Source organism: Urtica dioica, chromosome 4 (genome assembly GCF_054948205.1).
Source record: "Urtica dioica subsp. dioica isolate 48M chromosome 4, U.dioica_male_clone48M_v1_H2, whole genome shotgun sequence".
Classification (NCBI taxonomy): domain Eukaryota; kingdom Viridiplantae; phylum Streptophyta; class Magnoliopsida; order Rosales; family Urticaceae; genus Urtica; species Urtica dioica.
The window spans coordinates 7,782,073-7,796,145 of NC_142759.1; the positions used below are offsets into that span (position 1 = coordinate 7,782,073).

Sequence of the window (14,073 nt, forward strand, 5' to 3'; positions counted from 1 at the left end):
TTTTCTTTTGCTTTGCTTATTTACTTGGGAATTGTAACTCTTTTGGTTTGATTGTGGGGGGTTTTGTTTAATTTAATGCTAGTTTGGTTGGTTGACTCATTTTCTTCTTGCCTTTCTCTACGAGTCGCTGTTTATTTTTCCTCTTACTAATTTTTTTTCAGTTTGCTCATTCTATGAGCTTGAGCAATGCTATTAGTTAAAAATTAAAATCCTATCATTTTTTGCCTAACTTATAGACGTCACGATTGACTATTTTATTTTGTCAACGAATATATTTTTTTATTTTTTTGTCTTGACATTTCATATCCGGTAAGTGTTCATTATGTTAGGTATGGTGTTTGAAAGAGACGTAGATGAGGAATGAAGAGTGTAAGGGTAAAATATCATGGATCAGGTGATACATAGAATAAACCAATGCATACCGATCAGCCAAATATATATTGAATAGCCAATTATATATCGAACAGATATGTTCGTGATAAATTTGAATGAAAAACGAATAAGATCGTGAGTTAAGGTCCGATAACCTCCAAACAAAATCGAAAAGATCGGAGAAATTAGCGATTACTTAAAAACTAGTTAAAATATAATGTTTACAATGGTCACGTAAACTTCGGATAACCGCCAATTGACCACATAAGCCAAAACAGTTATCAAAAATATAACTTCTGCACACACGAAATGAACATTTATCAACATAAATGTCAAAACGTGGGTCTGATCAACCCACACTCTAGACAATCCACGTACTATATAAGAACATCAAAAAAGTGAAAAAGGGGATCTTATTTTTTCTTACACCCTCGATGCATCTCACGTATCATCAGCACCCTTAATATTTATTTATTAATTTTTTTTTGTAATTAGATTCGTCTATTATATGGATAATCCAACCTAAATCTTCATGTAGTCGGCTTTACATGTTCGGCGTACGTGGGTTTTCTCTGAGACAGATGTTGTATCTATTTTCTGATATCAACAAAAATTATATGGGTTGTTGAAATTATTTATTTTTTAAAATCAAATTATTCTAGTAGAATGTAGAATGAAGGTAATGCAACCGCTAGTGCAAATTTTTACAATTTCGATACAGGAATATATTTAGGGAAAATAACACATTTATACCCTGTGTTTTAGTGAAATGTCGAGTTTAACCCTCGGTTTTCAAAAATGTCGAGTTCATACCCTCTGTTTAACTAAAATGACGAAATTATACTCTCTGTTTAACTAAAATGACGAAATTATACACTGAAATAGACAACAGTGTCACGAATATTCTTTTTATTGATTTTTCATTGACGTTGACTATAATATTTATATATAAACACCAATTATCTTTATTCATTCGCGCCATATATGTAATTTATTTAAAAACTAAAAAATAAACAACAGTCTCTTAATCGTGAAGAACACAGAAAGAGGCAAAGGGGTAAACATCGATAGTTGATAGTCATCAAAATCGCATATTCGAACAGAGAATCCAGGATTTAGAGTTACAATTCGAACACGGAATGAATTCATTTCTTAGAAAGTATGAGTTTTATTATTTAATTTCAATTTAAGGCTATTTTTATTTCAAAATTGAGAATTTGGAAGTTAGGGTACTGATTTAGATTTGATTCGATTTTTCTTATATAAGAGTTAATATCAATGAAAGGGAGATTTGTGACGCTGTTATTCATTTCATGGTATAATTTCGTCATTTTAGTTAAACAGAGGGTATAATTTCGTCATTTTAGTTAAACAGAGGCTATGATCTCGACATTTTTGAAAACCGAAGGTTAAACTTGACATTTCACTAAAACACAGGGTATAAATGTGTTATTTTCCCATATATTTATTATCAAGTTAAATCGGATTAAAAGCGTTTATAGAATCACAATTGTGTTATATTTCGGTAATTATATTTCGGTAATTTTTACAAGTTATTGAGTCAAAATCAACTCTTTAACAAAAAAAAAAAAAAAAACCCATTTATTGCCAACATAACTGACTAAAAACTAAGAGACTTCGAGAGAGAAACTCAAATTTACATAAACTTAAATCTTACCAGAACCCTCATAAAAATACAATGCAAGACAATAGTTTTGTCTTTAGATATACAAAGACAATGGAGGAAAACAAACCAAGACTAAAGATGATATTCTAAATAAAAATAAAAATAAAATAAAAAAAATTATGCACATAAACGTAAAAAAAAAAAAAAAATTAGGTGTTTATTGATGTATTGAGTTTTTTTTATTCAACTTATTTAATTTACATGTGCCGGTACCTATAAAATAGGTACAACTTTTATATATAATATATATACTAGTTTTAGCAACGCGCTACGCGCGAATGATTTTAGGATATTATAAATGATAATAGCAAGTAAAATTGGTAGAGGTTAACTTGTGTTATCAAGCTTCTTAAACAATGTGCACTAAAAAATCAGCGACTAAGAAAAAAAAACCATTAAAAATCATGAATAAATAATAAAATGTAAAAAATTTACTTTGTACATTGGTTAGACTTTCATGGGTAAATAAAACTTGCGTTCGCTTTCAATGAAATATGGAGATACATATAAAGTGAAGGGAAATAAATATCAAAGAAAAACGGAAAGAAAATTTGATAAAGAAAATATAAAACTATTTAAAGATATATATATATATATATATATATATATATATATATATAATAACATACACTCAAAATAATGTATGTTATTAGTATAGTATAATATAGTATTAGTAATTATGATTATAAAATACATAAAAAAATTATACAAAATATATTGATGATAGAGGGAGAAAAAAACAATATACATAAAAAAAGTTTTACAAAATATATTGATGAAAACAAAAAAAAAGCTAAAGGCAAAAACAAATCAAAGGGAAAAAAATAAAGGTGAAAAAAAATTAAAAGAAAAAAATAAAGGAAAAAAAACGAAAAAAAAAAAAATTAAGGCCGTCACGTGTCGCCGCCTGGTGACACCACGTGACGGCCTGAGGATGAAAATTGGGAAAGAGGTGGTGTTTATCATATATATATTATATATAATATTACTATATTATTATTATTTTTTTACTATACACCCTTGTGGTGGTGACGAGGCATGTTGACGTATAACTTTTATTTCTTTTGATTTGTGGCCTTTATTGAGTTGCTTTCTTTTGATAATTAGGACAAGATATTTTACGGAGCAGATGGTATCTTCTAGTGCACCAGCAAATCATGACTTAGTGGCTATCAACGTCTTAAGAATTAAGATTACTATGAGTGTAGTTTTTCTGAGAGATATTTGATGGATTAAAGTCAAAGTTAAAAACTTTTTTGAAGGTTTAAAACTTAAAACGTATAGATATAGAATAGCACTAACTTGGTTGGAACTTGCAAAAACAAGAAATAAACTAGATGATTAATAGTTTATTTTCTATTAAAAAAAACTAAGATGGATTATATATAATAGAATTAAAGGAAGCGGATAAAAGGAAAAAGAGAAACTCAATGAGTATGTGGGACGTTTTTGGGATTAGTTATAAAAAAACAAAAATATTAATATAATTATTCTTTTGGATAGCTTTTTAGCTAGATTCATAAAGCGCGCAATTGATATATAGCTTTTTTTTTTCTTCATAAGATAGCTTTTGTAGCTTATTATAGCCTAACCATTGCTCAATAAAGTCTTGAACCATTCTGCAATTATAAGTTTATAACTTTAAATAAGCCAACTAATTCTTCCATTTACTTTTGAGAAATGTGATTTTATCCAATGACTCATTTCATTGTTCATACGTCATTCATGGCTAGGACATTTTTAGGTCATAACTTTTTTCCAGTCACGGCTTGACAAAATGATCAAGTTAAATAAAAAATAAAGCAAAAAGCCGTGACAACACTCCTAATAAAGTATTCATACACAAATATCGTGAAAAAGCATCTACAAGTCCAAGACTAAAGATGTATCAATTAAAAATACTCGTCAAATCCAATTAAGCAACATCGTACATTGATTAAAGAAACGAGAAGCGCAATTTTCATTCATAGTGCGTGTGAGGCGGTACATGAGCAATTTAATGTGAATATTTTGATGTGTTAGTAACTAGTTCATGATTCTTAATCCAGTGAACCGAATTTCAAAATCAGTAACAAGATGTATCGATCGTGTCAATGTTGATTAATGTAAGTCATATGACAATTAAAATTGTGGGTAAGAAATTAAGGTCGGCAGGTATGATGAAATATATCTTGCTCGCAAATTTCTGAGGATAAATGCGTTGGGACGTGTGCAATGGACAAAAAATGAACATGATGAACAACACGATGAAATTTCAAATAAAAATCATTATCATTAAATGAATTTGATTAAACCATTATATATAAAAATACATGCAAGTAATTCATTGAAATCCAATTTTGGTTAAAACAAGCTTACTAACCAAGTTAATGACTATATGAATATTAATATCTTTCGTTTGATCTTCTACTATATTTTTCTCGAGCAAATTAAAATCACTATACAACTAAAAAAAATATCTAACACTAATGAATACTACTCTACTCAAAGCCTTTTAACAGCATTTTATCAACAAACAAAAAAATTCGTTACTAGCTAAATTCAAATAAACTTGCTTATTTTATTGAAATCGATAAATTAAACATCACCAGATGGACTTTTTTACAAGTTCCGTCAAAACCTCGGTCTAATAATGCAACCAACACAGTAGATTTGTTAAAACCGTCATGATTCATAAACAATTGTAGATGTTTTGTTTTTGCTGATTCGTCCAGGGAAAAACTATTTCCATGACATACGGAATACTTAATTCCGTGTTATGTGTAGGAGAACAGAAGAGACGGTTTTGTGCCCATATGTCGTCGTTGTTGTTGTTGTTGTTGTTGTTGTTTGTTTTTGTTTTTTTAAACGGATAAAGAATGAATTGGTTAAGTTTACGTACTCATCGTCCGTGAGTAAGAATTTAATGTACAAATATACATTATAACATTCCAAAGATGTTATCAATCAGCTAATGAAATAACAATATTTTCCAACGATGTTATCTGTCAAGTACCAAATTGTTTTGCATTTGAAGACAAATCATATTAGCTTCGTGAAAAACTAAATCACACGTGAATCTTGCAAAGGGGGGAAAGTCTACGGGAAATAGTTTTTTTTTTTTTTTTAATTTTATCAAGGACATTTTTTTTATTGCTAAATATAGCCATCACATTTATGTGGTAAAATAAAATTAAAAAAAGAATGCAAATCCCGTGCAATACACTGTGATCACACTGGATTGATGGATTGAGTTTTTAATTGTTTAATTTGATACATCAATATGTGTGGGTGGAAAGTAAATAATGGTACCGAATCCTATCCTTGGGTTGAAACTGTCTTGAAAGGAATAATAACAAATTGAAGAACAGTCATCATAGTCAGTAGAGTAGGTTGCAGGAGTGAAGAATTGGACGATAATAACGAGAGAGAGAGAGAGAGAGAGAGAGAGAGAGAGAGAGAGAGAGAGATTTTTACAACAAATTGTTTCAATTATTCGGGTGCGAATGTGACATGAACTATACAGACTATTTAGTTTGATGTTTAAGCATTCTTTTATGCTGTGCATGTAGTTGTTGGCATATATGTGTTTTGCATTCGCTTAAAAAAATCAGCGTAGTTTTTACTTATTAGTACCAAAGAAAAATGTCATTTTTATGTTATTTTTTAGTGGACAAAAACCAAGGTATTATTTGCTCTATTGCTCTCAATATTTTATTGAATTTATATTTCTAGATCCCCACCACATCACCACCAATTCCGTCATCAGAAGTGAAAAAGCTTTCAGATGTGGACAAGTCACACACAAAAATTCCCAATCAAAGTCAGGGATATGTATATTTAGTGGACCACTTCAAAAAATAAAATGTGTCCACCAGTTGTCTCAAACTTTCAACGTGTTTTTTCATTTAGCTATTATTATTTTATTTATTTTATTTTATTTTTTTGCTTGAAGTTTTTCATCTAGTTATTCACATGCATTCATATGACTTTATATTACTTTGTAATTTATATTTCAGTTTCAGATAATCTTGTATTGATGGTATAGTGTAATTTCAATATATGTATATATATAAAGAATTATGCTCTAAGGCTTATAAAGAAACCCCATGTGATCCGAGAATGGTACTCTTGCTCAACACTCCAACACTTCACTCTTGACTCTCAATTCTTTGCTTCCTTGCACTTTTGCTTTTTAATTTTTTTTTTTATTCTTGGAAGTATAAGAGCTAAGAAAGTTTGAGCATTGAATGCAAGCTTTTATTGAATCCCAAGATATGAGCTTTCTTTCCATCCAACTGAAACCTTTTTCTCAAGCAACGAAGTGAGTAGGGCATATGGCTCCCCATTTAAAGAGGGATGGTTTTCCGCCACTTTTTCTTTTTCGTATGCATAAACCCATGTGCTACATAAAATAAATAAATAAATAAAATTATACACGTTGCTTACTCTTTGTTAAGGCTGAAAAGCGACATCCTTAAGATGAATATTCCTTCACATGCATTTGGTTCGCTTTCTCAAGCTGGCCTCAAGAGCAAGGCATAGTGTGCATAGGTGTTATTGTTTCCTTACAATACGCCATTCTTCAAATAAAATATTTGTCACATCTCTTCACCACCGGAGTACTAATTCTCATGAAAATACGAAATTTAAATAAGGAAAAAAAATAATAATGTAAACTAGTAAAAGCAATACATTCATATGCCCTGAGAGCAGCAGCAACAATAAAACCAACAGCTTATATACAAAAGCCATCTGTAATGCCACGTTTTTCTGTTTAGCCAAGCTGTCTAACTCCAAGATCAATAGCAGCATCAAAGTCAATTACATTAAATATTCCCTTTCTCAATATAATAACCCATCAAAGTTGTCGCGTGATTATTTCTCATATGGCAATTTTATATACCAAAATCAGAAAAACAAAGCGAAAAACAGTTGCGACATCCTAGTCTCAGTCTATGCATAAAGCCATAAACACGTAAAATGGTGATTAATATGATTGACCTTCCGGATAACATTATTACAAAGCGTTATAGCAGGACAGTTTTTATTCAGCTGACTTCCAAAATATGATATATTTTTAGTAATCCGGTAGGTACAAATGATGTGATGTTTTTATGGTTAATTATTAATAAAAAAACAGCAAAATATATCTTCTTTTGTTTATTTTATTATACACAATATATTATTATTAATTACTATATTTAAACTGCTCCATTCAAAATGTGTTTCCCAAACATTTAGTTTAACTTTTAATCTAAACCAGTTAGTGTAACCCGCAGCCATAACCAATTTAAACCGTTCAAACTAGCCAACCTAAAATATGATGAGCCAGTATATTTTCCTCGTCAAGATGAAAATATTCTCGCTTTCACTAAGTAGGATCAATCGGGGCTATGCGACCCAACCAACAATGCCGTTAAACTAGAAAACATTAGTATAGATTGCATAAACTCCCCTGACTCTAATAACTAAAATTTGTTCGCGGAGAATAAACTATTTCAAGGCAAAATCATTCTTTTAGTAAATGCATGAAGATCAGAGTTGAGACCTATTCTCTTCCACGAAATATCACTCGTTCGGATCAAATTCTTGGAAACGGCTCTTGAAATCACTTGCCATTTTTGTTTCTTCTTCTTTCGTGTAAGTACAGTTCCTCCAATCAGCTCTGTCCGCCATCTTGAGCAAGCCAGCCAAAACCTGCAAATGTTAAATACGCATTATGTTCTGTCCTCGTTATCAATAAACTATATATGACCAATGTTCAAATTTTGCTGGAAGAGAAATCCCACATCACTTGGACCTGCTATGATGCTCATAAACATTAAGTTAATTCAGAAATTGGGTTAATTGATCTTACTATGAGCCTATTTAAAATTTAGGAGTTATGTCGGTTTTTTTTAAATACAAACCTGAAGCATAAAATTTAGCAACCCAACTCAATTTTCACTTGCTGTAGTGATTGGAAAGATCAATAATTGAAAATTTATGGTGCAAATTATATTGCAAGTCAGCATGGGAATGTCATGACAGTGCCACGAGTGATCGGCCATAATAAATTGCCAAAAGAAAGGAAAAATCATTTATTTCAATGTCTCAACAATCTATAATATGATCCGGAGAAGTCTGTATTATATCAACCACCTACATAGATCTTTTATCAGAATGAATGAAACAGTACGCTATGCTGAACAAATTAACCCAGAGTGGAGATGGTTAAGTGGGGTCTACAATTCTTAAAGTATGATGAAAGTTCAGACTGAACTTAAACAATGAAATCAAAATTGCCTTAAGAACATTCAAGTGCTGATAAACAGCCTCAATAAGTAGAAAAACTAGTTACAATTAACAAAATTAAATGTAATACGCCAACTGTGCAGATGCCAAGTACAAATCATTTTTATAGTAATTTATGGCATAATAATAGGGCTTACCTCACGCCCAAATTGTGCAGGGAATGTCTCGTTTTCCTCAACTACGTGTGAAAGAATAGTACCATCGGGGAGCTCAACATAAAAGAAACTGAATTCTCTGTTAAACTGAGTCTTCAAATAACTTTTTCCATCTGAACTGCTATTGACTGCAAACAAGAGATAATCGAAACATATTGGTAATGCTGTTGTGATTCAGGTATTTTACTTAAGCTAAAAATCCACCGAGGGCATAAATTTAGAAATGGATAAGCAAATATACCAGGAATTCCAGAATAATCTATCTAGCAGAAATTTGGACTAATATATTTGGAAAAATTGACAGCCAAGGTTATGATACCAGGGTATAATAGGAATCAGAAATTCGGGGTAGGTACCAATCGCTTACATTTCTTGATCACAAGTTTGAAGCCCAGCTTTTCAGCAGCTAAATTAAATATGCCTTGAATAGCAGTTGACTTGGATGGTGGAACAGGAACCACCTACAAGAAGGTTCAGCCAAAAACTTGAGCAAAGAACTGGATAATCAAGACCCATAAAGACCATTGATGTCATAGTTGTTCTGAAAACTAATTTGGAAAGAAAAAAACAATTAAAAAGTTCGTTTCTGAAACTAAGTTTGGAAAATATCAGTTAGAATTCAGTTCATAGGAGATCATGGATCCGACTCTTCATCTGAGGCACATCGTGTGCATCTCCCCACACAATAAACACAACACACTTCATTTTGAAATACTCAGCTTAGTGTCAAATCACAGCTAAAATTAACAAAATATAACTAACATACACGTGCAGATCACCTTTACCTGGAGATTGGCATGACTGCTTCGTTTAGACACCCATTCGAAAAAAACCACCTCCTTCCCTTGGTTCTTGTGATACTTCTTCAAGCAATTCTGAAATCTATCAAGATCAACTTCACCATTATGCGGTAGAGAGAAGCTATTAGGTAAATGCTCGACGGGAATTATCAACACATGGTCTTGTACTAGCGGGCCTTTAGGCAATGCGCAGTATAAATTTTCTCCAACACTGATGATCAGATGCGACTCAAGATTGGGGCTTGAGAGACAAAACCAACACTCTTTTGATCTGAAAACAGTTGCAGGGTAGCAGGTTGTATAGACGTTCATATAATCGAGAAGATAGACTACAAGCAAAAAATAATCAGAGATATGGACAAGAAGATTTCCAAACTAAAGCTTGAATGATTAAAATTGCAAATGAACCGTTGTAAAGACGAGACTTCAACGGAAAGAAACCTGTTAGATGAAGCATTTCCGGACCCACGTCTCTTGCGAGGAAGGTCTTCACCTTCATCTTGTAAGCTGTGCTTGAAATTACAATCCGGACCCCTTTCACACTTCCCCTTGTTGATAAAATCAAAGCAAACACCCCTCATATATTGCTCCCTCGCATCCATATCGTGCTGAAAGTGACATTTGTCCCCTCGCGGACACGACCCAGACGAAACAAACTTAAAACACATCTTCTCACCATCTCCGGCTCCGTGTCTCTGCCGTTTCTGCGAGACATCATATCTCCAGTATTGCGAATCCGAAAGGCTGTCACTAGATCTCTTTGCTGCTTCATTCTCACCAGTCGTTGTGTATGGAGATAATGTAGTGTTTGTTGACTTCATACCAATATCAGTGGCTGTCATCATTGCTGCTGGAGTAGGAGAAATTGCATGAATAAATTTCTGAAACGGAATGTTCAAAAATCAAGTTACAGATGCACATGTCGAAAACCTAAGTAACCGAAGATGAATGAAATAAATGTCCAGGATCTAACTGTTAGAGAGAAGCATATGCATGGAGTATCAACCAAAAAATATACACGGGCTAATTAATGAGCGGACCTGTTTATCCTTATTTCCAACAGGAGCGAGGCCCAAGAAACGGGTCACATGCACAGCATCAACATTGGTGTACGGTTCTCGATCATAGAAAATGCCCTTTGTGCCTGCAATGTGGTACCTAGAACAATCGACAAACTTCGGTTACAAGCTGTATAGCCATTGCGACATTTTAACACAAAACACAACTTCATAGTTGACAGAATCATAAACAATATGCTGTATGTTTCCAGAGTTCCATACCGTGGCTTGATCTCGGCAACCAACTCTGCTACTGTTGAATCGCTTCCAAACGAATCTGATATTCCAGGAGGAAGAGCAGATGTGGACGCTCGATTCGTGACCCCACTTGGCCATTCGTTAGTGATAAATAGTTAAGGAAATTGCGAAACAAAGAACGAACAACCAAAAGTTGCAACACGTCACAATCAAAAAAAGGATATGTGAGGAACAAATCAACAACTCCAGGGTCCTCAGCAATTGCCCTCAAGGCATCAACATCATCCTGACTATATGTCCCAAATTGTTGAGCATCCGAAGAACGCCTACCAGATAAATACACCACGGATAATCCTATACACGAACGAGTACATTGGATAATTTGAATTCAATCTATTAAAACATGTTTTTTTTTTCACACCCTAAAATACAGATTCAAGAGTTTCACTTTTATTCATTTCCATTCCCAATTCTTTCAGTAACCAACTAACAGCCAAAGTAACATATTTAACTAAAATGCAGGTTACACAAGTTCTCTTCATTTCTATTTTCAAACCTAATTTTCTCAGCAATCAAACAGGCAACAAAAGAAGAGCATACCTTGGAGAGAAAACTTGCCACTGCCTCTCAACCAGAAGAGATTGGAACAAATCCTCAGGCCTTCCATCTTGAAGCCTTGGTTCACAGAGTCCTTCGAAGCGGCAAGCAAGAATTTGGCCGAGCCAACGCCGTAATCGCCGATGAAGTAGGTCGGGATAGGGATTTCGGACCGGCCTTCGACGAAATCCGTGAACTCGGCAAGGCGTTCCGGCGAGTCTGGGAAGAACTGTCCCACGCACAGCACGGCGTCGAACGGACCGGCCGATTTGTTGACCTAAAACAAACAAGTTAGCTCAGCCGAGTAGATATCTATGTATATATACACATATGACAGAGAGAGAGAGAGAGAAATTTGTACCGAAGAAACGCGTTTGAAGAGCTGGCTGAGACGGCCTAGGGCATCGCCGCAGAGGAGGATTCGCGGCGGAGACATGGGAGCTCTCGGAGGTGGAAGATGGCAGACTTAGGCCTACTTCTTTCTCTCTTCTAGTTCTGGGTTTAGTGAGATGAACTTCAAATTATGAATGAAACCAAAATATAGCGATCTCAGATCACTCAAATTCTACGGTAAACTAGCCATTGTCTGATACATGTTAATTAGTTAAAGTCCATAAATTAAAAATACACACTAGTCATGAACAAACCGGAATTCTTATTCGTTCTGCCCAAAAAACATTATCTGAATTTTGTTCTAGTAATTCAAGCAACATAAAATTCTAGTACCATTTTGAGGTATTTTTAAAAACAAAATTCGAATTATTGAAATATATTTTGGTTTTAATATTTTTTAAATACTTGTTATTTTGCTCTTTTTCTGGTTTGGCATTTCTTATTTTTCGCTTATCAACATTGTTATGGTAAGCATATAACTTTTTCTACGTCATATCAATGTTTAGAAAACTTACAAGCAGTCAACGGTTTTTCTGACTATCGTGCAAAAATATAAAATTTGTCACGGTATGATGTACCTCTCAGCAACAAACTTCATATTGTTACATGATTTTCCACAAAGTCCGTGTGTGATCGTCATCGTGACATACAGACTTCTCTTCCACGACAAAGGTTTCGAAATCTATACAAATTTGTACAAGTTCTTGTAAACTCAGTGCTAGTGATTTTCACTACGGCGAAGTGATTGTAATGCGCGATTTTCAAGACACATTTCAACAATCGTGCAATCTATTTTGCATGACGGTCTTTAAATCTGTCGTCCAAGTTTCTACGGGAATAGACCATTATGCAAACTTTGTATGTCAGTTAAAAATTGTCTTTGTTTTACGTGTCTCCTGAGTAGTAAATTTGAGTCCGGGTAGTGAATGAGCATCAACAACATTTATTGACAACAAGGTCAAAAAATTTAGGATGTTAAATTTGTAGCCTGTAAGATATATATATATATATATATATATATATATATATATATATATATATATATATATATATTTACAACTTTTCTGGAATACAACTTCAACCCGAATTTTAAAAGTTCGTCCGAGTCACTTGAGCAGCAGAGATATGAGAGGACTTGTTACCACACTTTTAATGCTGAAAATGATAATTTAGCTAAATAGTCAATTTAATATAATGAGCTTGAAAAATAAAACATTTACCTAAAATTAGTAAAATAACTAAAATGTGCAATGGGAAAAAATATTTCTAAATAATTCTTTACCCTAGAATTAAAATATAGTGCTTGACGAAATGGGAAAAAAAAAATGGCCCGACACAATATATTGGACGGATTTTTTTTTTTTCTAGTGCTTGACAAAATAAATAGAATGAATATTATTGATGAATAAAATGTGATATTTAATTATATCATAAAAATTAAAAAAAACTAAATTACTAAATAAATATAAATAATAAATAAAGAGAATTCAGAAATCATAATGACGAGAAACTACAAATAATAGTTACGTCAACGCTCTGAAAAGCACAAGATTATTTTAATCTAGCTCTTACTAACTCGCATGGAATCTTTCGATTAAATATAGTATAACTGATTTGTTTATACGAAATCAAACGTCAGCTCCTAATTAAAAATTAGTAACTCATGCAATGCATTAACATGACCCTTTGCTTAAATACCCTTTTCCACGTATGTTCTTTACTCAAATCAAACACCGTATATATTTTCAGTCGCATCTTCACACTAATCTCTGCTAAAACAGCCATGGAGTTTGGTTCTTGGTTTCCGATGATGAGCTGGTTCACTCCAGGCTCTCTCTTCGTCCTCGTCAACCTCATGATCGGAATCATCTACCTCACAGTCACAGCCCGATCACGAAATAACTCGCCTGGTCAACTCGCCCGAGCTCACTCCTACTCCTCGTTCTCGCTGCTGGACCGAGTCGGGTCGATAAACAACGGCCCCGATGACCCGACCGGGTTGACCAGTCAACCCTCGCTCCTGTACCGCCTGAGATCTCTCGGGTCGTCACAAAATCCCGCCCCGAAAACCGCGATCGAGAGAGAAGGCCACGGAGGAGATCGAGACGGAGAGGATCGTCAAGCGAAAGTGACGACGGAGAACAAAACGACGTCGCGTGAATGCGTTCTGGAGGATTGCGTGGACGAGAAAGCAGACGATTTCATAAACAGGTTCAGGCAACAGCTGAGGCTTCAGAGGCTCGACTCCCTGAAGCGGTTGATCGGAGGAACGTGAGTCGTGATTTCGGCTCATCTCTCCAGGGGTATTATATATATATATATATATATATATATATATATATATATATATTTATATATGTCGACGCTTGTGTTCTGGTCTTGCGTTAAGCAATAGAAAGAGAAGGATCACGTTTAGCTGTGAAATGAACATGATGACTCATGCTTTTCTCTTTCCTATTTTGAATTTGTATTTTGTTTATAATTGTGTCTATATGTCTTATTTTGTCCCATTAGTATATGACCAAACTATTATTATT

At 33.5% G+C, this 14,073-nt stretch overlaps 2 protein-coding genes across 2 annotated transcripts; one reads left to right on the plus strand and one right to left on the minus strand.

Annotated features, from left to right (window-relative positions):
• Positions 1-7,304: 7,304 nt before the first annotated feature.
• Positions 7,305-11,659, minus strand: LOC149399969 (CwfJ-like family protein / zinc finger (CCCH-type) family protein). The gene is made up of 10 exons (XM_089613400.1): positions 11,505-11,659; positions 11,147-11,420; positions 10,771-10,900; positions 10,571-10,690; positions 10,331-10,448; positions 9,732-10,171; positions 9,276-9,561; positions 8,858-8,951; positions 8,473-8,618; positions 7,305-7,738 (listed from the first exon to the last, which is right to left on the minus strand). Exons 1-10 carry the CDS (start codon positions 11,577-11,579, stop codon positions 7,610-7,612), a joined length of 1,812 nt encoding a protein of 603 aa, XP_089469526.1. The 5' UTR covers positions 11,580-11,659; the 3' UTR covers positions 7,305-7,609.
• A 1,638-nt stretch (positions 11,660-13,297) lies between these two features.
• LOC149399970 (pathogen-associated molecular patterns-induced protein A70-like) lies at positions 13,298-14,038 on the plus strand. The gene has a single exon (XM_089611804.1). It carries the CDS (start codon positions 13,320-13,322, stop codon positions 13,809-13,811), a length of 492 nt encoding a protein of 163 aa, XP_089467930.1. The 5' UTR covers positions 13,298-13,319; the 3' UTR covers positions 13,812-14,038.
• The last annotated feature ends 35 nt before the right edge of the window (positions 14,039-14,073 follow it).

Excerpts from the sequence above, each read along its gene's own strand:
- LOC149399969 (XM_089613400.1), bottom strand. The coding sequence starts at position 11,579 with ATGTCTCCGCCGCGAATCCTCCTCTGCGGCGATGCCCTAGGCCGTCTC. Across the intron at positions 10,172-10,330 it reads TTGGAAATAAGGATAAACAG|AAATTTATTCATGCAATTTC; the intron begins GTCCGCTCATTA and ends ATTCCGTTTCAG. Across the intron at positions 8,619-8,857 it reads CAAACTTGTGATCAAGAAAT|TCAATAGCAGTTCAGATGGA; the intron begins GTAAGCGATTGG and ends TCTTGTTTGCAG.
- LOC149399970 (XM_089611804.1), top strand. The coding sequence starts at position 13,320 with ATGGAGTTTGGTTCTTGGTTTCCGATGATGAGCTGGTTCACTCCAGGC.